A 27,997-nucleotide genomic window follows, 5' to 3' on the forward strand; every position below is an offset into this window, starting at 1 on the left:
AAGTTAGCAATAAACGCCCTATGATGTAGGGCCCGGGAGTAGGGTACTTAATGCAGTGTTCTTACAGCCCCGAATCCTTATGTTTACATAATGAATGAAGAGATTGGGATGTTGAAGCAAACTCCAAATAGTTGCAGGGAAGATTTTTAAAAATATGAGGGGTATCTGGGTGGCTCAGTTGGTTGAGCAAACAACTCCTGATTTAGGCTCAGGTCATGATCATCGCCCAATTTGTGAGATCGAACCCCACATCGGGCTCTGTGCTGACAGTGCAGAGCCAGCTTGGGATTCTCTCTGCCCCTTCCCTGCTCATGCTCTGCTCTCTCAAACGTGTATGAGAAAGTAGGTGTGAAATTATAAAAGGTAAAATACAACTAACCTGAGTGGCAGAGTGAGGAAAGGGAGACGAAGGAGGTGCTGAAAAGGATCAGGCCCTTCTAGACGGGCCTTTGCACCTCGGAGTCAGGCAGCTTGCCTGCCGCAGGTGGGTGGAGGTGCTTCAGAGGAGGTTAGAGAAAGAACCTGAGCAACTCGGCTTCCTCAGTTACCTTTAAATAGCACCATAAAAAAACCATTGAATTGTTTCAGTGTCTGCAGTTATTTAAATAAAAGGAGGTCAACTGAACTGTCACTGCTTAGCAGCATTTGAAGAAACTGGGGCTCTTCTTCCTAATACTTTACCCTCCCCAATTCCGATTCCACACATCTTACTAGTTTAATCACACCTGTATCACTAGGAAATGTTTGCAGGTCTTTTGGAAAAGGTAGTCCTGAGCAGGTTTGACTCCAGCTAGAATGGCACCCACAGTAAAAATCTACTCCTCTTTTTGAGTGAGCTAACCTCATAAAGAAGGCTGACTTTTGACTTCGTATTTAAAAAACAGAAACAAAAACATTTATCAGCAGAAAGAGCTGGAGAAAGTCTGCAACCCCATGGTTCCGAAGCTGTACCAAAGCGCAAGGGGCACGTGGGAGGAATGCCTGGAGGCTTCCCTGGTGGTGCAGCTCCCCCATCGTGCTGCCTCCTCTGGGCCCAGACAAGGCATGTTCCACACACAACATTTGAAGGACCCAAATTTGTAGCAAATTCCATGGCTATTATAAAGTCGAGTTGCCATAGTAAATAAACCGGTCATTCTTGATACTTGAATATGGACCATGTGCCCAGGGAAAGGAAATAAACATTGCACTTTGTAAGCACTGTATTTTTTAAGTGGAAAATACAATGTCTTAAATAAAATTATATTTAAAATCGGTACCAAAAAACAAAAAAAGCCTTTAAAGGTTTATTAAGATCCGTATTTACTGACACAAGTCAGATTGTCAGATATAAAAAGGCACAGCCGATTTCCTTTTGAAAAAAAAAAAAAAAAAAAAAATCATTTCCTCAAGAGCCAGCTACGCTAACTGAAATCTTGATGTGCCTGTTATGCCGCCTACTTGCTGGGTCTCCCATCGCTTGGGCAAAACACCATACAGCTTACTCTTTCCAAGGAGGCTCCTTTGTAGAACCCCCGCCTGCTCCCAGCTTTCCTTCCTCCATCTGTGTAGCACAGTAATACATCTATGATCATAAACTGCAAGGGAAGAGGAGGGACCTGGCTGTTGGGATAAAAGCATTTAACGTTTGAGGAGATGGTAGTTAAAACACAATGAATGTTCCCGTGTGTATTCAAGCTTAACTTGAATTTCCTGGAAAAGCTATGATAAAAGGTTTACAAGCCTTTTCTTTATATTCTGGGAACGGATGTAACATCCCTCTGTGGCAAACATTCCTTACGTCAGGGTGGCCTCCTGAGGCGGGAAGTCTCCACTAGTAAAAGGCGAGCCCCGAACACAGAGAGGAGCCTCGCAGGTTGTGGGCAAGTTGTGGCCAATTAACCCAAGATCTCCACCTGTTTCATTAGAGCCAACTGGGCAGATTTAAAAACAATGCTGAAACACAGAATTCAATACACTCAAATATACACTCAACATCACCAAATAATTTATTTGGAATCAGAATTAAAAGAACACATTTGACGGTTGAGAAACGTACGTTTGTCCCGATACTTCCGACCAGTTGTACAACTAATCTAGGACAAATTACCAAATACATTTTACACTATTTCTTCAGGACTGGGGTTTGTCGATAACTTCAAATTTGGGATCTAAGAAAAGGAACAAAAAGGTCCACGCTTAGCTATATTGCAATAAAATGCATTATCTAGAAGGCTTCAATATTTAACTGCTCAATTTTTTGATTTTTTTTTAGTATCTATGGTTTTTTAACACCTACATAGAACTATTACAATTGATAATGATTTATTAAGCACTTACTATAAACCAGGCTATTAACTGACTTCACATATTTTATGTCATTTAATTACAACAACCACGAGAGAGGTATTAGAATTCTCCCTGAATGTCAGATGGGAAACAGTCACCAGTTAACTATCCAAGATCACACACTTCATAGGTGATAGTGTCACGATCCAAGATTAGGGAGTTTGATTTCAAATCCCCACCATTTGACCTGTTACATAATCTCCTATACCGATGGCAAGCATTTGTACGAGAGCTTCTCATGCAAATGTCACTGTCCTAATAAATTTACGTGTGATTGTCATTTAATCCTCTAAACAACTCAAGTATAAGGCATAAATAGTCTCGACTTAAAACAAATCTCCCCCAAGAATGAATCCATGATTGAAGACACTTACCTTCAAAATTGAAGTTAGGGAAAGTATTCATGTCTGCTTTACCATACATCTGCTTAAGCTTAAAAAGCTCTCTCTCCAGCTCTTGCTGATACTCTGGGCCAGTATCAACAGGTCCTCCGGATGCCCTGTTGTGGGCAAATGAACAAGTAAAAACTCTTCTTATGCACTAGTTTACAAAACCAAAATTACTTTTTACCATCAAGTTTCAATAGACCTTTTAAAAGTCATCATATAGGGAAAAACGTAGCTTCTGAAAAAAAGCATTTCCGCTTGAATTTCAATTCAAACTTCTATAATGATGAGGTATCACATAAATGAGGCAACTTCAAACAAACTTCTAACATTCAAGGTTTGAGTATCAAGGATGTTTATCAAGTCATAATCTCTTGAGGTCTAAGTTGTGATAAGATATAATGGCTAAGTCCATGGGTTCCCTGAGTCAATGACTACTTCTGTTTCAATGTCAGCTCTACAGTTTATTGAAACTACATACACTGAAGCAAGGCACAAAACACTCTAAACTTTAGTTTCCGCATCTAAAACTGAAGGCCCTACTTAATGATGGTGTGACGAGAATTACAGAGATAATGTACATGTACCACTTAACACAGTGCCTGGCCCACAGTGAGGTGACATAGTGGCCAATAAGTGCTATTATTATTATTATCCGATTTAATTCAGCCACCACTAAACGTCTTTTAAAAGGTCTTAGTAACCTTAAGTCTCTATAATATGGGCCTAACAAAGCTGCAAATATTTCTTACCCTCAGAGATTTTGCCATTTAGGGGAAAAAAATGTTTAGAAACATCCGTGCTATAAGAGAGTTATTGATAAGCTTCAAAGACATGGCTTATCAAACAGCTACTCAAGTTGAGGAGAGAGCATTTTTGCGGAGCTAATTGGAAAAAAGTTTCATTTTACAAAGGTGGCATTTGTGACAAATGATGCGTTTGGGTCAGATTTTAATTTCAGACATTCTAAGACTGAGAAAGCAAAGAGTGGAGGTAATAAAAAACTGGCTGTCTGTGGAGAATCAGCCATCTAGATGGAAAAGCCAGCAGGACTCAGGTCACGGGAGGCCTGGAATGTTAAGGCGGGGGGTGTGTATTTTATGTGTTAAGCAATAAAATGACAAAATTAGAGTCGTGCTTTGGGAAGATAAATATAGCATCAAGACCAGCAGTGGGGCCAATTAGATGTAATTAATTCTTTGCAGAAATTCTGTGTTTGTCATGTTACTGCCCGCCTATCATGAACATAATAAACAAAAACTTTGTAAGTGAGAACTCCATTAAGGGTAATAATATTTTTACATATGCCTATGATCAAAGTAGAGGCCTTATGTTACAGAATTTCCACAAAAATATAGAGACAACTCTGTTTTTTTTGTTTTGTGTTTTTCCAGAGACAGCTCTAATTTAAGAACTTGTTAATGATGCTTGTTCTCATGGACTCAGTTTTCTTCTACATCAGCACATGCAATAGAACCTTCCGTAATGAATTGTATCTGCGCTAATTAAGGTGGCCACTAGCCATATGTGGCTAGTGAGCACTAGAAATGTAACTAAGGACCTGAATTTGTATTTATACTTAACTGCAATTAATTAGATTTCAATAGGCACATGTGGACAATGGCTAATGAAATAGACAGAGGAGCCTTCAACCCGACACTTTAACGACTGTCTTCTAACTCTGGGAGCTACAAGTTTCAGACAGTGCTTTAGTACATCCAGCCAGTCTCACCAATATTCTAGTTACTGACAGATGATGGCTGCTAGAGAACTTTCATGTGGATTCCTATGATAGAAAGAGGCCAGATCTCATCTACCTCCTCAACTGAGTATGTCTCCCAGCCCATCTTATTATTATATCCCCAGGATCTAGCATGGCGACCTGGACAAAGCAGACACTCAAAGGATACTTGTTTATTTCATGTAAAAAATACTAGGCATGCTAACTTACTGAATCACTTCATTTTTATAGCATCCTCTGAAATACGTGCTGTTATTATCACCCCCATGTTACGTACAGATAAGGTATAGCAGCTGAATAACCTGCCCAAGGCCCAAGTGCTAATAAGTTTCAGAGCTGCATTCCAGGTCAGAGTCCGTGTGCAGAACATTTTCCCACACAATTTGCACAAATGAATGAACTAGAGTCCCCTTAGATTCAGAGTACATCCCAGGGGCACCTAGCTGGCTCAGACGGTTGAGCATGTAACTCTTGAGGGTCCTGAATTCAAGCCTCCTTTGGGCGCAGAGCTTACTTAAAAAAAAAAAAAAGAAAAAAAAGAGTACGCCTCAGGATTGACTTCTTATTGGACAGGCTTTTTAAGGACAAGTGGAGTGCAAACAGCATCAACACTGAGATGCCACACTACCTCTGGACAGGAGACACTCAAATGAGTGTCAACGGATCCTGCACACCTGCTTACTGAATAGTGTGATTTTAGACAAATTCTTCTCTTTTAGCCTTGCTTTTCTAACATGTAATAAGGGGATAAGATCTATAAGACTGTTGTGAGAATTTCTTAACAATGTCTTCATTTTAATCCTTTAGCTCTCTCCATCCTTAGCTGTGGTAAGAACAAAACCTTTTTTGTTAGTTGCCCAGTCTCAAAGTCTCAGGGCTCTTTAACTGTTCCTTCTCCTCTCTCTCTCCACCAGATAACCAAGACCCAGTTCTCAGTCCCTCAATGTCTCGACTGTCACTTTTATATTCCCACTGCTGTAAAGACAAGGTTCTCATCAACCTTGTCAATCCAATGCTTGGATTGTTACAAGTTTCCTACCATGTCTGTCTGTCTTCTCTACTCATTCCAATCTTCCTAATACTCTGATTAAAATTATACAGAGTACCTTGTTCCATCCTACCATTCTGCTCAAAAACCTTTAATTCCTCATAAATGCCTATCATCTAATACTTTACCTGCCCATCTATAATCGAGGCCTCTCATAATCCCCTCATTCCGACCCCATTCTCATCCTTACTGCTCCCCACTCTCCTCATACACTCTAGTCCTGGGAAGCAGCATTACACAATTTCTCAAACCGACCTGGTCGTTTCAGTTTTCATGCTTTAGCTCACACCACTCTTTCTTCCTAAAATATATCCTTCTCCCCCTCCCATTTATCTGTGCAACCTTCACACCAATTGTTCATAACCAGAGGTAGAGATATGTACTGATAGCCTTTCTTGGTTTTGAGAACCCTTTGAAGCTATAAACAAAATCATGTGAGTAAGTTCTTCACAGTTTTAAACTGAAGGGCTGATCCATAGCTGTCCATATTCTTAAAAGGGATAAAAGATCTCAGGGGCACCTGGGTGGTTCAGTCGGTTGTTTGGCTCAGGTCATGATCTCACGGTATGTGGGTTCGAGCCCCGCGTCGGGCTCTGTGCTGACAGCTCAGAGCCTGAACCCTGCTTCCGATTCTGTGTCTCCCTCTCTCTCTGTCCTTCCCCCACTTGCACTATCCCTGTCTCTCAAAAAATGAACAATGTTAAAAAAAAAACCTTTTTTTTAAGGATATCAAATACTGCCTCCAGCAAGAAAGGAACATTCCTTTCTATGAAGTCCCCAAACACTGAATGTATCACTATATTAGTATCTAACCCATTTTTCCTCATAGATTACCTTATACATTCCTACAAGCTTTCCACCCCATCAGATTTCAAGAATATTATGGAAATGCAGTATGGCTTTGTTCTGCGGCCTACCACAGTTAATAGCCCAGTGCTTTGCACATGGTAGACAACTAAATAAAATGAACACCAAACTGCTCTGTATCGCTTTTCATAAGATTGGGGGTTGAATCTGATGATGGCTAAGGTCATCATTCACCTCCAAAGCTGTGTGGTTCCGTAACTGTGTTTATCCTGGACTTTGCTTTATGCCACTTCCCTCTTGACCTTTGACATTCCCAGAAATACAGAACTATGGAAATAGCATTAAAGAAAAAAATGCTGGGTTCATACATTTCCCCCCCAAATCATGATGTCAAAGAAAGGGCACTAAATTGATAATTAGAATATTTTGATAATATGTTTTTCCTACAATTAGTTTTATGACCTTAGGCTAATTAATGTCTAAGGGACTCAATTTTTTCAAATATAGTTCCTAAATGATTTCCAAGATCCTATAGACTTCTAAGAATTGGCTCTAGTTTATAATAAATGACATTATAATGACAATACATCTAAAATGGCAATAGAGGGGTGCCTGGGTGGCTCAGTCGGTTGGGTGTCTGACTTCAGCTCAGGTCATGATCTCGCAGTTTGTGAGTTCGAGCCCTGCGTCGGGCTCTGTGCTGACAGCTCGGAGCCTGGAGCCAGCTTCTAATTCTATGTCTGTGTGTCTCTCTCCCTCCCTCCCTCCTTCTCTCTCTCTCTCTGCCCCTCTACCGCTCATGCTCTGTCTCTCTCTCTCTCTCAAAAATAAACATTAAAATGACAACAGATATAATGGAATTCTCCCTTGGAACTCATATAAGATAAAATTTGGGACTTTAAAAAAAAGAATCAAGATCTTTATCTTCTTTTGGAGCACCTAATGAACCTCTATGTCAGCAATCAGCTCAGTGAAGGTCTTAACAGTTTCAAAGACCTAGTAATTTCTTTTCCCCATCTCACAACTTACATATATCTTGAATATTTATATTTACTCCACAGGTGGTTATCTACCCACTTACTGTCGCTTAGTTTTGTATTCTCTAATCTTATCCACGAAGAGTTTCTGTACAGGATCAAGTTCCTTATTAAATGCCACTGCTGTAACACCGATGTTCCTCCTCAGATGCACTGAGACCATGGACCGCATGAGAGAGGAGAACCTGAAGAGCCTCTGGAGAATCATGGTGATTCTATTACTGAAAACAAGCACGACAGTATTAACATACTTTAAAATGTACATAATTGTAAAACACCTCTAAGTATATCATATGGTAGGAATCTAATTCTACTAATTGTTACAGAAGTCAATCATAAATCACACCAGAACTTGCTCAATGCTAAGAACAGTCACCTGACCAGAGCTCCCTTCCCCCTCTCCACTCCCCACTGCAAGTTTTTTTGCTTCTTAACCAAAAGGCCCTGGGACCTAGGGGGCAGTTAGAAACAACTCAGGCCTGTGTGCTGGGTTAGATGCAGAGAGAAAGCACAAAATCTAGGATGAGGTATTTCTTCTCCATAAACTTGGTCTTGGACCACAGGTCAAGAATAAGCATAGTCAACGTAGCATGTTAGATAACCGCCCATCTCAGGCAGAAAAGAACACTGGCCCCCAGATTAATGTGCCAGGTTACCCCGAGCCCCCTCAGAAGACCAAAAGGGAGCTGAGCACGGAGACACGGGCCCCATAGCAGGGGAAAGTGTTCTGCCTACTCCAACTGTAGGATTCCAGGCATTCAAGAATACTGTAACAGCCAAATCTAAGTTCAAAAGAACCAGCCCAAGGGAGCCCACCAGTAAGAGAGAGAAAGTCAAACAGTACAACCTAATCAATAAAACAGAATGAAAGGGGTGCCTGGGTGGCTCAGTCGTTTGAGAGTCTGGCTCTTGATTTTGGCTCAGGTCATGATCTCACAGTTCGTGGGTTTGAGCCCCACATCAGGCTCTCAAAAATAAATAAATAAGCATTTTTTAAAAAATAAAAAGAAAGAAAAATAAGGACTTAAAGATTTCCAAGTCTTTAGAGCTCCTGAAACTAAAATATATGATTTTCTAACTAAAACATTTCAGCAAATAAGGGCATCTGGGTGGCTCTGTCGCTTAAGTGTCCGACTTCGCCTCAGGTCATGATCTTGCGGGTTCGTGGGTTTGAGCCCCGCATCCTGCTGTGTTGACAGCTCAGAGCCTGGAGCCTGCTTCAGATTCTGTGTCTCTGTCTCTCTGCCCCTCCCCCGCTCAATTCGACTCTCTCTCTCAAAAATAAACATTAAAAAAAATTTTTTTTAAGCATTTCAGCAGGTAAAACAGAAGATGATTTCAGTTGAGACCTAATTTAGTACCTTGAAAGATCAAATGCCAAAAAATTTCCAAATTACAACAAATAAATGCAAACAAGAATTCCAAAAGAAAAAGGATAAGAAAGCCATAAATAATTAGAAGAAATTTCCCTCAGATTGAGAAAGAAGATGTCTATTAAACGGAGTTTACTAAACCCTACGTTGGAATGGGGATCCAAGATTCACACCTCAATACAACCTGGTTAAAATTTCTGAATCTTACAGATAAAATGAAACCTGCCATGCTAACCTGAGTCCCATGAGCCTCCAAAATTACCTATTAATGACCATAATCACTGTCGTCTTGATGCTGAACTTCTATTAAAGTGCTCAAAGTGTGGTCTGTGGGCCAGCAATAGTATACAAATTGTGTTACTGGTCTATCGTAACAAAAATCGTTAATAACGATTTAGAAACTTTTATAACAATTGGACAGAGTCACATATATCTGTTGAATAATAAAAAATCAGTTTGTATTTTGGGTGTCTTCACTGTATGTTCTTTCATCTAACTTTTACAGTAACTTTTATTGTAGTTTTCAAAGGTAGCCACAGGGTTAGGGGAAAAATGGTCCTCTACTACTGACAGTTTGAGAAGCACTCAGCTAGAAGACCGTAGAGTAACACAGGAGTTCTTGAGTTGGGACAGCAGTATACCTCAAGGGATTACTGGCAATGTCTGAAGACATTTTTGGTTGTCCTGACCGGGGTATTACTGGCCTCCGGTGGGTAAAGGCCAGGGATGTTGCGAAACATCCTATAAAAACCAAAACAAAATAACAGCCATCCCACAACAAAGAACTATCTGGTCCAAAATGTCAATAATGCAAAGGCTGAGAAGCCCTGGAATCGCACATAAAAACTACCAAAAGAACTCCCATAATCAACAAAATATCCTTCACCTGCCCCGAAAGCAAACTATTGGGAGAAATTCACCATACATCACCCCTTATACCCCATCAGAGAAAAATACTTAAGACTCAAAGCAAACAACAAACAACCTTAAAGTGCTACATATTTACCATTCCCATTTTACATACACATAAACTGAGACTTAGAGATTAAGTACCTGGCCCAAGGTTACACGGTAGAATCTAAGTGGACACGGATCTATTTTAAAAATTGTGCAACTCAGGGTGCCTGGGTGGCTCAGTCGCTTGAACGTCTGACTCTTGACTTCAGCTCAAGTCATGATCTCCCAGTTCGTAGTATCAGCACTGAGACTACTTGGGATTCATTCTCTCTCTCTCCCTCTCTCTATCTCTCTCTCTCCCTGTCCCTGCCCCTCCCTGGTTCAAGGAGCCTGTGTTCTCTCAAAAAATAATTTTTTTTTTTTTTTTTTTTAGAAAATCATGCAATTCAAGGTGCTATTTTCCCTTATAGTAATTTAAGAACATGCTTAATACTCAGCAATAAGGTCACCTAACATTGGTTCATCCCAAAATACTTTGCAAAGTATTTCCGTATATATTCTCCTCTTCAACCCTTAGGAAAACATTATTAACAATTAGGGGAAAGTGTTCTTACCCCTCCTTTACAGAAAATAAAACTATGTCAAAGAAAAGTTATTACACTGCCCATATCTCCACAGTCAATTTGTTCTAACTCCGATGGCAAAAATCGTGTTATTCCTATTAGGTAAAGTCTGTTTTCATTTTTTCAATTTCTATCATCTAAGAATTTTATGTAAGTAAGCTCTACGCCCAATGTGGGGCTTGAACTCAGACCTGGAGATGAAGAGTTGCACGCTGCACCAACTGAGCCAGCCAGGGACCCCTCTATCATCTAAGTATTAACGATTCCCAAATCACACCTCTAATTTTAGTCGTTTTTTCTGAACCCTAAACCTACCCATTCAACAGGTCTTTTCCTTTCCTAAGTCCTACGGGACCATCCAATTCAACCTGTCTAAAAAATGAACACATAATCTCACTATCAAAACTTGTTCTTTCTTTTATTCCCTTTTATTTTTTCACTGAGTAATATATGAGTGTCCACTGTCCACCGTCATGCAGAAGACACGTTATTACACAAATAGGTGTAAAATACCAAGTGTGATAAATTCTCTATTCAAGTACGATCGCCCCCCCCCCCCCCCCCCCGAACCTGTGACTGGGATTTGACGTAGAAAGACTGGGGAAGGCAACAGCAAGAAAGGGTACACATGAGAAGAGGCCTTGTGGTGAGAGGGTGCACGGTTCTCCAGCTTACAGAGATGACTGACCAGCCTAGGTTAGTACTTTCGCGGCCCATTCCGTGCATATTCCTAAAGTCAATCCACAACCCGCCTAACCTGACCCGTTCTCTTTCGCCCTCCTGGAAACCTTGTTTTGTTCGCCTGCGAACTTTGGCCTCACCCCTAACTCAAGAACCCCCTTCTACCCCAGTCAACGTATTGTTTCTTGGGGGTGAGGTGTAGGGTTGTGCAGGAAAATGAGAGTGTAAAACAAACCTGCCTAGCCACGTTTCAGCACTATCAATATTTTCAGGTGGGATGCAAACTTTTAAGATTACCGTCACCCCTTTCCCTCCTATGGTGCTCATTCTGCTTTCAATAGTTGGGCACGACCTCCTGCGCGCCCCGGTACGGCAGGCCTGGCCGCAGACCTGTCCCGTGGGAATGACCTTGAGCTGCCCCAGCTGAGCCGCGGGTCCGGGAACCCCTGGCCTCCTTGCCTCGCGTACCACCCCGGTTTACCCTCAGAGCAGGGATGACCACGCCGGAATCTACCGCAAACTTCAAAGCCTAAGGGCGCCGAGGTCAGCAGTGACCCTGGGCCAGACGGTAAAGGTGCCTGTGACACCAGGCTGCTCTATACTCCTGAAGGACAGAGGTAATAGGCAGCCCAGGCCCCAAGAAGAAACCCAGAATCTGAGTCCCAAGAGGCCAAGCTAGTCTAGCAACCCTCCCAGTCACCTTGCACTCAGTCCCGAGCTGCCGGGGCCTCCGCTGCCGCCACCGTTCTACTTCCGGCCCTGGCTCCACCCCCACCCGCCTACCCGCCATCGCAATGCATTATGGGCCGCCGTTTCAGTCGGTCGACACTCACCGGACAGGAAACGTCTCGGAGGCGGTCTGCGACCGGACAGCTCTAGGTGAGACAGAAGCCAAACAGGAGGAGGAAGTGGAGGGTAAGTGCTTCCGGGTCCCTTGGCGAAGCCTCCGCCATCTTTCCTTCGCCTAACTTGACCTGCTGTCTTTTTCCCTCCTGGAATCCTTGTAGTGTACGCATGCGCACTTTGGTTGGCCTGTCCCCTAGTTCAGTCCTCCCGGACCCAAGTCAGCATCCTGTTCTTTGTGGTTGTTGAGCTGTATGATTTTGCCCGGAAAGTGAGAATGTAAAACAAAGCGGATTGGGGCGTTGGGCATTCTTGTGCCTCGTGAGCCTCCGTTGCCTCGGGCGTTTGTTTCGCGCAACCTGCTGGGAGTTGTAGTCCTGGACCCGGGGGTGCCTGGGAGGCGGGAGGGGGGTTGGAGTTTCTCAGCGCCGATTCCGCGGGAAAGGCCTAGGGGCCTTACACTTCGAGTCGCAGGAGCGGCGGGTCTTACTGGGAGAAGCGCTGCACGTGGAGCCCGCGCCCCTGCTGTTCTCAGCCGGCTCTAGAGTGCGGGTGGGGGCGACGGGGCCGATTCCGGAGCGGGTGAGTGCGGCCGCGGGGGAGGAAGGGAGCGCGGGCCCGCGCGGGCCGGCCTCGTTCCGGGGCCTTCTCACCCACAGCGGCCCCCCCGCGGCCGCCTCTGTGTTTTGTTTCCGCTGGTCCCCGGCGCTGTGACTCCCATTTCCGTTCGTGGAGACTTGAGGGAGCCGGGTGGGGAGGGGCGGGTGAGGCAGTGCGGGGAGCGGAGGGGAGGGGCGCGCGGCGCGGGGCCCAGGGAAGCTGCGCGCCCCCGGGCCCCGGGCTACCCGTGTCACCTTTCGCTGCTCTCTTCCCTTGCTGTCCCGTCCTCGCCAGTCCGCCGTCCTTGGCGGTCCGCAGTCGCCGAGGTCGGGACGAGACCCTGACGCCCCCGGGATTTCAGAGGAATGTTCTCAACCAGTCTCCTCGCCGCCCAGCGTTGCGCCAACACTTCAACTCCAGTTACCTTTCTAGAACTGCCCTACAATAGCATCAAAGCCGTTTATTACTGTATATGATGTCCGTAGGGATCTATTTTAGCAATGGGGAAGTGAGAAAAGGGGAAAACAATGGGTTAATGTAGTTTGCCAACATTTTTAGTATTTCGTGTACTAGAAGATAAGCCGCCTGTACGTGTTTGCGGTGTATTAGGGAATCCTGACTTGCTTTGGTGAACAGCCAAACAGTGCCTGATACTGCCTTGCCAGATGATGAGTAGTGATTTAGAAATACTGCCCACTTCATAGTTGCCACTAGTGAATTTCAGTAGCAGGAATTCCAGGTCTGACTCGTGGGAGGAGATTTAGAAAGGTTCCCGGGAGCAAAGAGCTGAGCAGTGATAACATTCCTAGGTCCTGTGTGATTTTAAGCTTAAGGAGAAACTGATCAACTCGTAAACAGCAACTTCAGGGGAACAACTTGTGTGTATCAGGATTTGACCCAGGCTTTCGAAGTTTTTTTTTTGTTTTTGTTTGTTTTTTTAGACCTAGTCTGGCACTAGGTGGACTTAAGGCAATTTTACCTGAATTGTATGTATGTCATGAGAGATACATAGTCTCGAAGTAACAAAATAAGGAGCTAGATGTTAAATTGAGATCAGTTATGAGAGCTGAGTTATGGGGAGGCTGACTACTAAATTAAAACTGTTGAGTTTACTCCCTCTCCAACTTCTGTTTGTAAAACTTCAAATCTGCATTCCTGGAAATTATGCAGTGAAAACCTCCCCAGGCAGGGGTGGGGGTGGGTGGTCACCAAGTGTTAGCCTTTCTCCATACTTGCTTTCTTACTCTCTACACACACAGATGTATGTGTTTTGTTTTTTCTTAACCATTGACTTTATTTTTCAAAATGTCTTTTAATTTCCTCTGATACTTAAAAGTGTTTGTTAGCTTGGGGAAATGTGCTGTCATCCTTGCAGGTCCTGCCACACTGTACTTCTATTTATTTTATCCTTTATTTATTTTCCTTTATTGGGCAAAATTTTCTTAAATTCTGTAAAGCAGCAATGCATTCCAATGAAGAAATACAATCCTCAAATTTATCTGTGACCCCAAAAGAGAATATTAAACATAACTGTATTTTAAAAAAAAATTATTTTTGAGAGAGAGAGATACTGAGCACGAGCGGGGCAGGGGCAGAGAGAGGAAGACACAGAATCTGAAGCAGGCTCCAGGCTCCGAGCTGTCAGCACAGAGCCCGATGAATGGCCGGAACCCACAAGCAGAGAGACCGTGACCCTAGCTGAAGTCGGACCCTTAACCGATTGAGCCACCTAGGTGTCCCATTCATTACTGTATTTTAAAGAAAACTAGTCTTTCTAGGAATTTTTAAAGTTAGTTTGTATCCATTTTGTGAAGTGTTCTGAACTCCAGGTTAGATTTAATCTAGGAGAAAGCACGGTTTTGGGGGGAAGCCCTCATGGGGAGAGGCACCAAGTAATGCTCTCTTCCTCATTTTCTTAAGTATTGACATAAAATTGTGGAAAATTGGTTCCAGAAAAAGAGGTAAGCTCAAGCAGTGATATCAAAGATTTGGATCATTTCCCAAACCTCGCCACTGTTTCTCTAGCCTGGAGTGAGAGAGAAAGAGATCAATTCTGAGATCAATTCATGAGTAATGTGATTTTTTTCCGAAAGCACATAAAGTGTGCTCATTTTTTGCTTTATTTGGCACCTTGTAGGCACTGATCTATAACTTTTTTGGAAGCTCACAGGATAAATTACTTTTAAACACCTCCCTGTTTTAGTGCTTGTTTTAAGTCCAACGACAGGTATCCCTGCTGTGAAGCCTGTAGGGCCATTTCTCAGCCTCTGGTTACTTCTTCATTTCTATTTTTCCATAGTTCCCAGAAATTTCACTTGTTTTCTAATTCTTTTGCCAAGTTGGCTAATGGAGAGGCTCATGGCTGGCTCAGTTGGTAGAGCACGAGACTCTTGATCTCTAGGTCCTGAGTTCAACCCCCACGTTAGGTGTGGAGCCTCCTGATTAAAAAACTAATAATAAGTAAGTAATGGAGGTGAAAGTGAGGAATAAATGTAAGCCCTGAAAACAAAACGTAAGTGATCTTTTTAAGTGTCGTTCTGCTATAAACCTTATTCTTGCTTTTTCCTATATGGAACAGCTTTGTGATTGTGTGTGTAAACATTATTTTGTTGTTTCTCTGTGCTAATAAAGTTTCCTAGCATGTGCTGCTTTTTTACAATGGATACTCCTGTTGGCTTCAGCTTCTGGCTATCAGCAACAAAGCTGCCCTGGACATCCTATTATCAATCCGTGTGAGAATATCTGTAGTGCTTATCTAAGGGCAATATTACTGGGTCGTATATATAAGCATACTTCAGTTGAGCAAGTGCTGCTAGATTTTTCTCCAGAACGGCTACACCTGTCCATACAGAGGTAGAGGATTTTCATGTCCTCATGTCCCTACTATTTTCTGTAGTCAGCATTCTAAGTTTTGCCATACATACACCAGCACATGGTATAAAGTGATAATTCTTTATTTTAAATTGCATTTTGGATGATTTGAATTTGAGCATTTCTTCATATCCTTCACCAGTTTGTTTTCTTTTCATGTGAATTTTCTTTTCCAACATGCTTTGGTCTTCTGATTTTTCCTGATTTTTTTGTTATCAATTCGAGGAATTCATTTTCTAATATTCCAATTATTAGTCCCTTGTCACTTTTTAAAAAGAATTTTTTTAACGTTTTTATTTATTTTTGAGAGAGACAGAGTGCGAGTGGGGGAGGGGCAGAGAGAGAGGGAATCACAGAATCCGCAGCAGGCTCCAGGCTCCAGGCTCCAAGCTGTCAGCACAGAGCCCGATGCGGGGCTCGAACTCACAAACTGTGAGATCATGCCTGAGCCGAAGTTGGACGCCCAACTGACGGAGCCACCCAGGTGCCCCAGTCCCTTGCCACTTTTGAACACTGGAAGTATATTTTCCTACTCTGTAGCCTGACTGTTGAACATAAATCTTAATTTTTATGCAATCAAATCCATCAGTTTTTCACCTTATGGTTAATGTGTTTGGGATTTTATTTAAAAAATCCTTTTCTATCCTTAGACTGCAAAACATTCCCCACCATTTTCTTCTATTAGCTTTATAGTTTTACCTTTCGTGTTTAAGCCTTTTAGACATCTGGAGTCAATTTTATATGATGTGTAATAGTCCTTATAGTGTTTGCTTTTTCAACACATACTAATGGAATGCCTGCTAAGGGTGAGGCACCGTTCCCAGTACTGTACTTTGTATACGTGTATAAACAAATACTCTTGCCCTGGGAGCTTCAGTTATCCTATCAGGTAGGTGCCTACTGGCTCATCACCTATTTTGCTATAGTGCTCAGTTTGAATTCCACAATTTTATACATAGCATCAGTTAAGGGACAGGCTTTGTGGTGTCCTCCTGGGAGAACAGAAAACTTAATTAGTCAAAACTTAATTAGTCCGAAGTCAACAAGAAAAGGCCTTAATCTTTAAACCATCCCAAACAGAAGTCACCTGGGGCCAAGTCAGTCTGCTGGGTGTACATGTTGTGTACCTATGCAAGTGGAGAACTCATCCCCTTATTCTTCCTTATAGGGCAGATGTGAGAGCAACCTTGATAATGTGGGGAAAATCAGATTATCTTACACCAGTCAGTCTAGATTTAGGTACTAGCTAGAGACTAACTTGTCAGAAAACCAGCCCCAGCTGTTAGAGATGGTGGGACTGAAGGAGAGTTATACTCCTTCTAAAGTGGGAAAAAAGACCGTTTTCTTCTACTGTGTGACAAATTACTACACAGGTAGTGGCTTAAATATACCATCAATTACTTATATGCTGTTCTGGAAATCAAGTCTGAAATGAGTGTTTCTGGCCTAAAATCAGATGTGGGCAGAACTGTGTTTCTTCTAGAGATTTCAGGAGACAATGTGTTTCTTTTTTCATCTTCTAGAGGCTGCCTGTGTTCTTGTGGCGCTTGTGGTGCCTTGCCTCCATCATCAAAGCCAGTCAGTCGTAACTGACCCCTGAGTCTTTCTCCCTTTGAATCATTCTGGATCTCTTCAGATTCCCTCTTCCATTTTTAAGGACTCTTGAGATTTTGTTGGGCCCAACTAGATAAGCCAGGATAATCTCTATTTTAAGATCAGCTGATTAGTAACCCTAATTCCCCTTTGCCATGTAACTTCATATAGTCACAGGTTTGGGGTTATTGTGCCTCTCACAGAGACTTTGGTCCCTTGAGAAGTTGAAACCTGGCAAAACTCTTCCCACCTCAAGAAGCTAGACAAAGTCCCTGGTCTAGACAAACCAATTTACGTTCCTGGAGTCACTTGGACAATATGGTCTGTGTGCTTTGATGATAATAGAATGGAGGAAGAAAGTGAATACAGAAATTCATAATAAAGTATGTTAGGTGCTGCAGACAACAAGAAAGAAGAAAGGGGTATAGAGAAGGCCGATTACAGAATTAAATGGGGGTAGTCAGGGTATACCTTATTGGGAAAAGGAGATTTGAGCAGAGACATCAAAGAGGTGAGGGATTTAGCCCGGAGGACATGTGGGGGAAATAGGTGCCAGCCAGACAACAGCAGGAGCAAAGACTGTAGCAGCAAGAATTGGAGCAGTAATGGGGTGGGGCTGGGGGTAGATCTGGTAGGGCCTTGCTGGCCACTGTGAAGTGTTTAGGTTCTACTGTGACTGGTATTGATCAAAGGAGTGCTACAGTTTAAAAAAATTTTTCTTTAATGTTTATTTATTTTTGAGAGAGAGAGAGCGTGACCAGAGAGAGGGAGACACAGAATCCAAAGCAGGCTCTAGGCTCTGAGCTGTCAGCACAGAGCCTGACGTGGGGCTCGAGCTCCTGAAACACGAGCTCATGACCTGAGCCGAAGTCAGACGCTCAACCGACTGAGCCACCCAGGCGCCCCAGGAGTGGTACAGTTTAAAGAGGATCACACTGGCTGTTGTACTGACTGAGAATGGACGGTAGTGAGAGCAAGGGCACAGAAAGGGGGAAATGTGTTAGCAGGGGTTGTGGCAGTATTCCAGCTTAGAGATGGTGGTGGTTCTCATACTCGTGTGCATTTGCGATATAGAGCCTGTCTTTGAACAAACCATGGTTCAGTCCCACCTGGAAGAATGTGGACTTAGGTTGTTACACCTAAAGTGTCTCGTGGAGCCACAAGCAGCTAAGCATCACTGACCTCTGGATAGTTGTCATGTGAGGACGTGTGTGTGTGTGTGTGTGTGTGTGTGTGTGTGTGTGTGTGTATACTCATATATACTCAAAATAACATTGTCCTGTTGTGAAGATTCTAAAGCATTTGAATGCTTGTGCCCTGCGCTCCATAAATCGTGGTTATTATTTGGAATGAGTATTTAAATTCTTCATTTAGTCAAGTCTTCTAAGTGGGAGACTCTTTTGCAGATATTAGAATACCAAATTTAGAGGACCATTTCCTTGTAAGTCAAAGACACTTAGAAGTGCCTTTTAGATATGATAGTAAACTTAGAAAACTCTACTCTGGACTGTATATGGAGTCCAAAGACAAATTCATTGATCTCCGGTGAGATGGTAACAGAACCTGGAACTTAACAGCATTAATACCTCAGAAATGGCCACGAAGAAGTATCAATATATATAGCTCTCTTATGCATTACTTAGCATTTTTTAAATTATAATGGTTTTGTATCAATGATAGTTTAAAGCAGCAGGTAATAATTTTACATGAGAGAAATAAAAATTGAAATTAGTGCTTTGTTTAAAATACATAAAAGCATATCTAAAAAAATCTCAAGATTATAACATATAATCAGGACAATAATATGCCTATCTATAATGATTTGCTATTTTATTTTGCTATTTTAGAATGCTGTACTGACCTTTATAAAACCTGTAATTTGTAACACTAATGCTTTGCTATAAGTTCTACTAATGTATAGCTTTTAGCTGAACAACTATGGTTCATCTCCATGTTAATTTTTAGGGTACAGGTGTGAATCTGTTATTAAGACTGAGTTGCTATAATAGAATTGACATACCTTTCACTTGATTTTGAAGTAACTTGGATGAGTTTATTGACCGAGAGTTTGGGCCAGAAAACATCCCAATAAATACAGTGGAATGATGAAGTCATGTCAGGTTAATATAAATAATCGTTGTGGATTTTCTTTTATGTGCGAAGATTACTTCCTCCTCTTCTGCTTACCCTCTGCTTTTATTTAAATTGGATTTCTGCTTTTTGTGTAGCATTTCTGCCTTAACTCTTGCAGGACTGACCTATTGAAATACTCTAACCATGACTAAAAGAGAAGCAGAGGAGCTGATAGAAATTGAGATTGATGGGACAGAGAAACCAGAGTGCACAGAAGAAAGGTTGGTATTTTCTGAATTTACTACTTTTTATAATTCTCAGCATACCTACTTAAAAATCAAGCCATAGTTTTTGGTGGGGAGAGGCTTTTTTTTTTCCAAATGACCTTAGCATTTTGGGGAGATAATGTATTGCTTTTTTACCTTTGACTTAATGGCTTTGTAGCTGGGAAGGAGAGACAGTTTTAAACTAAAGTTAGTAATAAATATAGCTGATAATGGGTCCCTACTTTTCTCTGTAAAGCAGATGACATAATACATTGAAAGTAAAAGGAACTGAAGAGTAGAGGACTTCTGTGGAATAAAAAGGTTTAGAACAATTCTGTGTTGAATGGACAGAATTAGTAAGGTTGACAAGGATGCTGAGCATTGAGAGTAGTGCTGAAATTTAAAACTTAAGTTTTTAATAGAGCTTTCCAGCATGTTTGATTATGCTATTTTCTCTTCCTTTAATTATCAGATACGTGTGTGTGTATATGTACATTTGTTTATGTCACACATTACCCCAAAACTTAGCTACTTGAAACGTGCAGCATTTATTATTGCAGTTTCTCAGAGTCAAGAACCTGGAAGCAATTTAGCTGGATGGTTCTGGCTCAGGGTATTTCATGACCTTATAGTTAAGCTGTCTGTCACTCTGGACCACTGTCATCTGAAAAGTTGACTGGGGCAAGCATATTTGCTTCCAAGATCACTCATGTGGCATGTGGCAGGACCACTCACTTCCTGACCCACGTGGGCTTTCTCTGTGGCTACTCATGACATGGAAGCTGGCTCCCCCTAAAATAAATGGTCTGCCAAAACCATAAGAGACTCTTAAATACAGAGAGCAAACAGAGGGTTACTGGAGGGTTGTGGGAGGGGGGATGGGCTAAATGGGTAAGGGGCATTAAGGAATCTACTCCTGAAATCATTGTTGCACTATATGCTAACTACTTGGATGTAAATTAAAAAAACCACAAATGGTCTGACATAGTGCTTTCCAAGATAGACATTGTAGTCTCTTTCTAAATTACCTAAGAGGTGATATATCACTTCTGTCTTTGTCTTTTGGTCACACAGTCCAACCTCCAAACAGTGTGGAAGGTAACTACTAAAAGGTAGATTATTAGGAGGTGAGGATCATTTGGTCTCTTGGAGCCTGACTTGCGTGTATTTATGTTTATGTAACACACACAAATGGCCCACATAACCTAAAGTGTTTACTGTTTGGCCCTTTATAGAAAATCTCTGCAGATGTCTCTTGTAAGAAATTGATAGTTACTACATTGACGAGGGGAGTAGCTGTAAAGGAGCAGTTATTGCTATGAAGCTGTCGTCTGTACATTGTTGTTGTGCAGGAATTTAGGTCCAGGGATATGAGAACATTCTCAATTTTTCAAGAGAAACTCAGTTTTGCATGAAATTTTCCAAAGTTTAAGTAGTATCAACAAAATATTTAAAAAATTTTCAACTGTTGAGCTCACATAAAGTGGGTCTTTAAAATCTGTCTTAAAGTGACATTTCTTTTAAAGAATGATTGTTACAGAAAAAGGAAAAGATAGCCTATTGTGCTATAGCTAAGGAATTTGTTAGAAATACGTGGCCAAAAGACCCAATTGTTTTACCTTAATAAAAATAATAGTAATAGTTTACTAGTATTTAAAAATAATCTTTGTTTTTAATCATGAGTGTTCTATTATGAACTTTTGTTAAAGTTTTAGAAGAAATTCGGGTTATGTACACTAGTAAGTGATATTTAGGAATATCATGCATATATCACATTATACTTGGAATTTATGTGAAAATGGAACTGGACAAATTTTTAAATACATGATGCAAATAAGATTCAAATCATATTAAACATGCTGTGAAACTTAGTTGAACTCCAGATTCACTAATTTAGCAGAAATTATTTGATGTGTGTCTTCTATTCAACACCATATAAGGATTTGAAAAAGTATGTAGAATTGTTTGCCAAGATTTTACTCTCATGGAACTTACGATTTCATAAAATTCAAAGTATGAAATAACAATACGGAAGAGCCTCAGAAAGCTTTAAAGCAGGAATATAATTTTTTTAATGTGGAATTATGCTGATTATAACCAGTAGTTCTCAGATTAAGTTAAATCAGAAGTATTTTATGTAACTTACATTTTCATGCCTTATTATTTACATTTATGTTGGGAAAGGAAATTAGTAAAGATGGCATACAAATTTTAGGGAGACTTTTACCTTCCATTCTGGGCCTAAAATTTTTCAAAATGACTTGAAAATGTAACATAATGCAAACATTTCCCTGTAAATATTGTATATGTAGTATTTCTATATGTATACACACATATGGACATTTATATACCTAGAGAGATATGTCTGCAAGACTGTATCTTCACATTTCAAGCTCACATTTCTCTGCAATTCAGTATTCAATTTGGCAACACTAGTTGGTGACAAGCCTACCACTATGAATAGTGTCTATGCAGAAATGAGTTTCAAAGACCAGAAATGTGTTTTGATATTGAGTTTTGGTTTGAGCGTATTGTTACTTTAATATCCAGGGTAAAAATGTTAACAATTATATCCTTTAACATTTAGCATTGTAGAACAAACCTACACTCCGGCTGAATGTGTAAGCCAGGCTATAGACATCAATGAGCCAATAGGCAATTTAAAGAAACTACTAGAACCAAGACTACAGTGTTCTTTGGATGCTCATGAAATTTGCCTGCAAGATATCCAGGTAAAAAAAAAGTTTTGGTTTTTTTTTTTTTTTTAGATTTATGTTTCAGCATTTAAGTCTGCATTAGAATTTTTTTTTTTTTTAAGTAATCGTTACACCCCAGGTGGGGCTCAAACTTAGAACCCCCAGATCAATAGTTGGATGATCTACCAACCTGAGCCAGCCAGGCGTCCCAGAAATGTTTTCTTGTTAGCCTTTTATCTGTACAGCTATAGTCATTATAACTAAATTTGACCTGTTTTACAAAATTTAAGCATTTAGGAGTAAAAGTTATTCCAGCAAAATTCTCTCCATTCAAAATTGCATTTAAAAGATTGAGTACGAGGGGCGCCTGGGTGGCGCAGTCGGTTAAGCGTCCGAGTTCAGCCAGGTCACGATCTCGCGGTCCGTGAGTTCGAGCCCCGCGTCACGCTCTGGGCTGATGGCTCAGAGCCTGGAGCCTGTTTCCGATTCTGTGTCTCCCTCTCTCTCTGCCCCTCCCCCGTTCATGCTCTGTCTCTCTCTGTCCCAAAAATAAATAAAAAACGTTGAAAAAAAAAAAAGTTAAAAAAAAAAAGATTGAGTACTAAACGAAACATTTGCTTTTTACTTTACAAATATAAAATAAGTTCAAATACACGTGAATCAAAGCCTAAACATAAAGTAGTGAGAAGCACGTTGACGTTGGAACCTGCAGTGTGCCCTCCTCACATCCTGTTTCTAACTAACTTTTAGCTTCTTTGTGCATTAGTTTCCTTATCTTCAAAAAGGAAAAAATTGCCTAAATGATTTTTATATTCCTTTCCATATTTATTTGCTCCAGCAATGCATTTCGGATAAGAACTTAAGTACCAGTGTATATATTTCTTAGAGTTTATTGCAATAGGATTTTACCTGTGGTAGTATTTTAACAGTGCATTATGTTTTCAGCATATTCATAGTCGTATTTTATGGTATTCTTTCAAGAAAGGTAGTATTTTCATGTATAAAAGGTAGTGGCTTAGATAGAATTGCTCAAATAGTTTCTCCAGACCTTCCTTGAATATAAGAGTAAGTATTAGAGTTTTATACTGTTTTTGTATGCTAATTTATATGAATACAAATGGTGTCCTTTTTGGGATTATTTGGTTTGTTTAATCTCTTCTCCCCTTTGTTTGCCTCATGACGTAGGTACTCCATGTGTTGTAGGACTTTTACCTTAGTTTTTTAGAAATTCAAATCATCGTATGTCTATTTTTTTTTTTTAAGTTTATTATTTTGAGAGAGAGTGCATGGGAGGGGAAGAGAGAGAGAATGCCAAACAGGCTCTGCATTGTCAGTGCAGAGCCCGATGTGGGGCTCAAACTCATGAACCGTAGGATCATGACCTGAACCGAAACCAAGAATCTGATGCTCCACCATCTGAACCACCCAGGCGCCCCTGTCTATTATTTTTAAATAATATTTTGATGTAGAATAAGTTGAAATGTTTAGATGAAATTTGTGCATTTCACTTGCCACTCAACCATACTTTTATCTTTTCCTTTCAGTAAATCTAGTGAATGTTGAAAGGGACAAGGATCTTGCTCTTCCAGAATTAGAGAATGTATGTGAGTCTAATAATATTAGAATTTTTGACATTTAAGTCTTTTCTTCTTTTGGAGAGAATAAATTAGCACAGTCTTTTTGGAAGGTAGTCTGGCATTCAGTGTCTATTAATATTGAATGTGAAATACCAAGTAGCTCACCTCAATAAATTGTTCTTACAGAAATCCTCACCTAGGTGAACATCTGAGATATTCATTGCATTGTTGTGCAGAAACTGAAAATAACTCAAATGTTCCAAAAACAGGCTTAGATAAATAACTTCTGTAGATTGGCATTTAAGACAGCCGTTAAAAATTGGTGAAATGGAACTGTATGGGCAGTTTACCTTGAATGAAAACATAATTGCAGGGGTGTCTGGGTGGCTCAGTTGGTTAGTCACCCAACTCTTGATTTTGGCTCAGGTCATGATCTCGCAGTTGTGGAAGATCATGGGATTGAACCTCACTTTGGGCTCTGTGCCGACAGCATGGAGCCTGCTTGGGATTCTCTTTTTCTTCTTCTCTCTCTGCCTCTTCCCTATTCTTGGTGTCTCTGTGTCAATTTATAACAATTTGTTGAGGTGAGCTACTAGGTATTTCACATTCAATATTAGTAGACACTAAATACCAGATTACCTTCCAAAAAGACTGTGCTAATTTATTCTCTCTCCAAGAGAAGACTTAAATATCAAAAATGTCTCTCTCAAAATAAATAAACTTTAAAAAATAATAATTGCAGGACACTGCTACATTATATCATTTAACATTCACATCAGTTTTTGAAATCAGCATTTTTTTTTTTTTTTTAATTTTAGAGAGAGCAGGGGTAAGGAGAGGGACAGAGTTGGGGAGAGAGAGAGAACCTTAAGCAAGCTCCATACTCAACACAGAACCCATCACAGGTGTCGATCCCATGACCCTAGGATCATGACCTGAGTCAAAATCAAGCATCAGATGTTCAACCAACTAGCCATCTAGTAGCCCCCAAATCAGCATATTCTTAATTACATTCTACAGATGTAGAAACTGAAATTTAAAGAAGTTAAAAATTTGCCCAATGCATAGCTACAAAGAGGTACATTGGAATTTGAGCACAGGCCTATGTGACTCCAAACTCTTTACTTGTTTAAGGCAGACTTTTTTTTTTTTAATGTTTATTTATTTTTGAGACAGAGACAGAGCATGAACGGGGGAGGGGCAGAGAGAGAGGGAGACACAGAACCGGAAGCAGGCTCCAGACTCTGAGCCGTCAGCCCAGAGCCCGACGCGGGGCTCGAACTCACCGTCCTTGAGATTGTGACCTGAGCTGAAGTCGGACGCTTAACCGACTGAGCCACCCCAGGCGCCCCTAAGGCAGACTTTTAAAAAAGTTTGTATTAACTTAGTGTCACTGGGCTTTACCTCTAAAATAAAGGGGAATCTGGACTTGATCTCTTGTCTTTCAGCTCTAACATTTATTGTTTTTTTTTTTTAATCATACCTGACCTAACCAAAATGAAAGTATTACCTGCAAAGTACCAAAAGTATCATAAGTTCTCAGTAAATATTAGTTGAATAATACTGGAAATATGCATCATTCATAGTATCACAGAATTCAGAGCTACCGTAGTATCTAAAGCCTTTTGCAGTCCTCCCTGTCTCCCTTTCTCTCTTAAAAAGAATGTGAGGATAGCATCTTCTCATCTTCATAACAATTAACCACATGCATCTGGAGTCAGAATGCTTGCTGCTTGTGGTGATGCTTTTGTATTTTCAGATGAATGTCGACTTGAACACTGATGGGGAGTGGCAGAGTTATGCTCCTTTGAGGAGTATGTGAACTAGCTAGGATATACAGTACTGTGTGAGAGTTCACTGTCAGAGTTCCACATGCTGTAGCTTCTACTGGATCGTACCCGTGCCTACCTCAGAGAGGAGGAATCTGGGTATCGGGAGAGTTTTTAACAGAGCGTTAAGCAGAGAGACTTCTTTTAAGGAGTGAAACTACCATGTTTGCCCTGTCTTTCTGCAGGATTATACAGAGTGTTTTGTCTGTGTTCGCATTTAGACCTAAAGTCATTTAAGATTTTAGGTTTTATTTGTATGACTGCTTTTTTAATATTAGAAAATGTGTTTGTACCATGACTACAGCATTGACTGAATTCTTGGGAAGGGGAATGGGAGGAGCTTTGTGCCTCCAGCTGCGGGGAATGCAGACACACAGATGTATACATTATTCAAGATAATTATAGTGCTAGTGTGCTTTTAAAATGGTGACAGAATGTCTGGAAGGCAGAACCTTACATTTTGTCATCAATTTCCCATTGTGTGAAATGCATTGACTGTTAGGCGAGGTGAAGGATAAAAGCACTAATACTGAAAGGATATAGACTTATTGCGGAAGATATCAAAGCTAGGTCAGGTGTGAGCTCATAAGTCCTTTAACTTTATTAACTGTATTGCCAGAGATTTAGAGTTAACCTTGATCTTAAATGTGTGGCATTGGTAATTCGGGGGACTTGGCAAAAATTATGTTAATAGATTTATATAAATCTCCCCACTAATTAAACACCCTTCTTTATTTATGACAGGAAAATTGCATTATCTTCTACTTTAAATATATATGCAGAATAAACAGTAATAATGCCTTTTGACATTATTTAAAATCCTAACCTCCAGAGCTAGAGAAAACCACCACCTCAAATAAATTTGGTTAATTTATGTTGTCTTTAATTACTACCATGGTGGTTAAAATATTTTTAATTTCGACAAAGAATAAGTGATATGACAACTTGGATAATTAGATGTGTTCTTATAATTCCATTAGTATGCCTCAGTAATTAAGTCCTGTTTGGTACATCCATTTATATTAAACCAGATGACTGAACTAAAATTTGCCTTTATCATTTTCCCATGTTTAGCTGGATCCAGAACGAAGTTTGTTTGACCAAGGAGTAAAGACAGATGGAACTGTACAACTCAGTGTACAGGTAATTTCTTACCAAGGTAAGCTGCTTTTAATGTTGTTACTTTAAAGTCTAGTTTGTGTTTTTTTTAAATATGAGAGAACTCAGTTTTACAAGTTTTAGGTGTTTTAGGTGGTTGTCTGAATTACTTTATGTGATGTTGTAGTCACATATTCCTGTCTTTGGTTTAATTATTATATCTGTCAGGGTGAGGTAGATAGTATAACATATTCTACTAGTTTACTTGGAGAAGAATATATTGTAAAGTAGAGAAAGGTGGAAATACACGTTCTGGTTGACTTTCTCAGAACAGTTTAGCCACACTGCAGAACTGGATTGCCAAGGAAGCTGTTGCCCTGCCATGATCTGGAAAATTCCAGATCTAAAATCCACTACTATAGCTGTCAGCTTAGAACCATGCTGCCCCCACAGTGATCCACATTAGCCAAAAACGTGGCTGTCATATGCCTGCTTGTCCCTTCTTTACTCACTTCCTAATAGCAGGCTTATGCCAGTGATTCTACAACCTGAATCCCAACTGGAACCCTAGCTCCAAGGAAATCTAGTCTCTACAGTTTAGCACAGAGAGAGGAATTTGCACAAGATATAGAGTGACTCAGTCACCTATATCCATCACAGTATTTTACTAATCTTGTTTAAGTACAAAAGTTAGAAAATTAGGAAACCATTTTGGGTAGGTTGAATTTTGGTTTTTAAAAATGTGGCTTGTTGGGAGTTCTGACCACAGTTTTAGACTAATTTAAATGTTTGAACATAATGTATTGCTTATAATCGCATTTCACAGATCAAAGTATTCTCAAACTATGAAAATGGTAGCTATCTCCTGATCTACAATTTCCCCCAGAATGACCATCGTTGGCAATAAGAAAGAAAATCTTTGTTTTCTTCTTTTTTTTTTTTAACTTGTTTCATTTTTTATTTTTTAAAATTCACATCCAAATTAGTTAGCATATAGTGAAGCAATGATTTCAAGAGTAAATTCCTTAATGCCCCCTACCCATTTAACCCATCCCCCCTCCCACAACCCCTCCAGCAATGCTCAGTTTGTTCTCCATATTTATGAGTCTCTTCTGTTTTGTCCCCCTCCCTGTTTTTATATGATTTTTGTTTCCCTTCCCTTATGTTCATCTATTTTGTTTCTTAAAGTCTTCATATGAGTGAAGTCATATGATTTTTGTCTTTCTCTGACTGACTAATTTCACTTAGCATAATACCCTCTGGTTCCATCCACGTAGTTGCAAATGGTAAGAATTCATTCTTTTTGATTGCCAAGTAATACTCCATTGTGTGTGTGTGTGTGTGTGTGTGTGTGTGTGTGTGTGTGTGTGTACATATATATATATACACACCACATCTTCTTTATCCATTCATCCATCGATGGACATTTGGGCTCTTTCCATACTTTGGCTATTGTTGATAGTGCTGCTATAAACAAGGGGGTGCATGTGTCCCTTCGAAACAGCATACCTGTATCCCTTGGATAAATGCCTAGTAGTGCAATTGCTGGGTCGTAGGGTAGTTCTATTTTTATTTTTCTGAAGAACCCCCATACTATTTTCCAGAGTGGCTGCACCAGCTTGCATTCCCA

The 27,997-nt window shown here is 40.5% G+C and overlaps 2 protein-coding genes across 5 annotated transcripts in view; one reads left to right on the forward strand and one right to left on the reverse strand.

Annotated features, from left to right (window-relative positions):
• Positions 1-1,965: 1,965 nt before the first annotated feature.
• Positions 1,966-11,879, reverse strand: ATP5PF (ATP synthase peripheral stalk subunit F6). Of its 2 annotated transcripts, none has more exons than XM_047874248.1 (4): positions 11,755-11,879; positions 7,392-7,568; positions 2,703-2,827; positions 1,966-2,150 (listed from the first exon to the last, which is right to left on the reverse strand). In XM_047874248.1, exons 2-4 carry the CDS (start codon positions 7,553-7,555, stop codon positions 2,113-2,115), a joined length of 327 nt encoding a protein of 108 aa, XP_047730204.1. In that variant the 5' UTR covers positions 7,556-7,568; positions 11,755-11,879; the 3' UTR covers positions 1,966-2,112. The 2 variants fall into 2 exon arrangements, with proteins under 2 accessions (XP_047730204.1, XP_047730205.1); XM_047874249.1 differs by lacking the exon at positions 11,755-11,879 and adding an exon at positions 11,622-11,749.
• The window catches only part of GABPA (GA binding protein transcription factor subunit alpha), a 40,885-nt gene continuing 24,614 nt past the window's right edge, over positions 11,727-27,997 (forward strand). Inside the window, exons 1-4 of one of the 3 annotated variants that reach the window (XM_047874241.1) lie at positions 11,727-11,836; positions 19,080-19,182; positions 21,755-21,899; positions 26,344-26,428. In XM_047874241.1, coding sequence (XP_047730197.1) covers positions 19,106-19,182; positions 21,755-21,899; positions 26,344-26,428 — 307 coding nt within the window. In that variant the 5' untranslated portion in view covers positions 11,727-11,836; positions 19,080-19,105. Of the gene's footprint in view, positions 11,837-12,178; positions 12,347-18,642; positions 18,949-19,079; positions 19,183-21,754; positions 21,900-26,343; positions 26,429-27,997 lie in introns of those variants that run through there. The other 2 variants (XM_047874240.1, XM_047874242.1) reach the window with 2 other exon arrangements.

The sequence above is a fragment of the Prionailurus viverrinus genome, chromosome C2 (assembly GCF_022837055.1).
Source record: "Prionailurus viverrinus isolate Anna chromosome C2, UM_Priviv_1.0, whole genome shotgun sequence".
NCBI classification, from domain to species: Eukaryota; Metazoa; Chordata; class Mammalia; order Carnivora; family Felidae; genus Prionailurus; species Prionailurus viverrinus.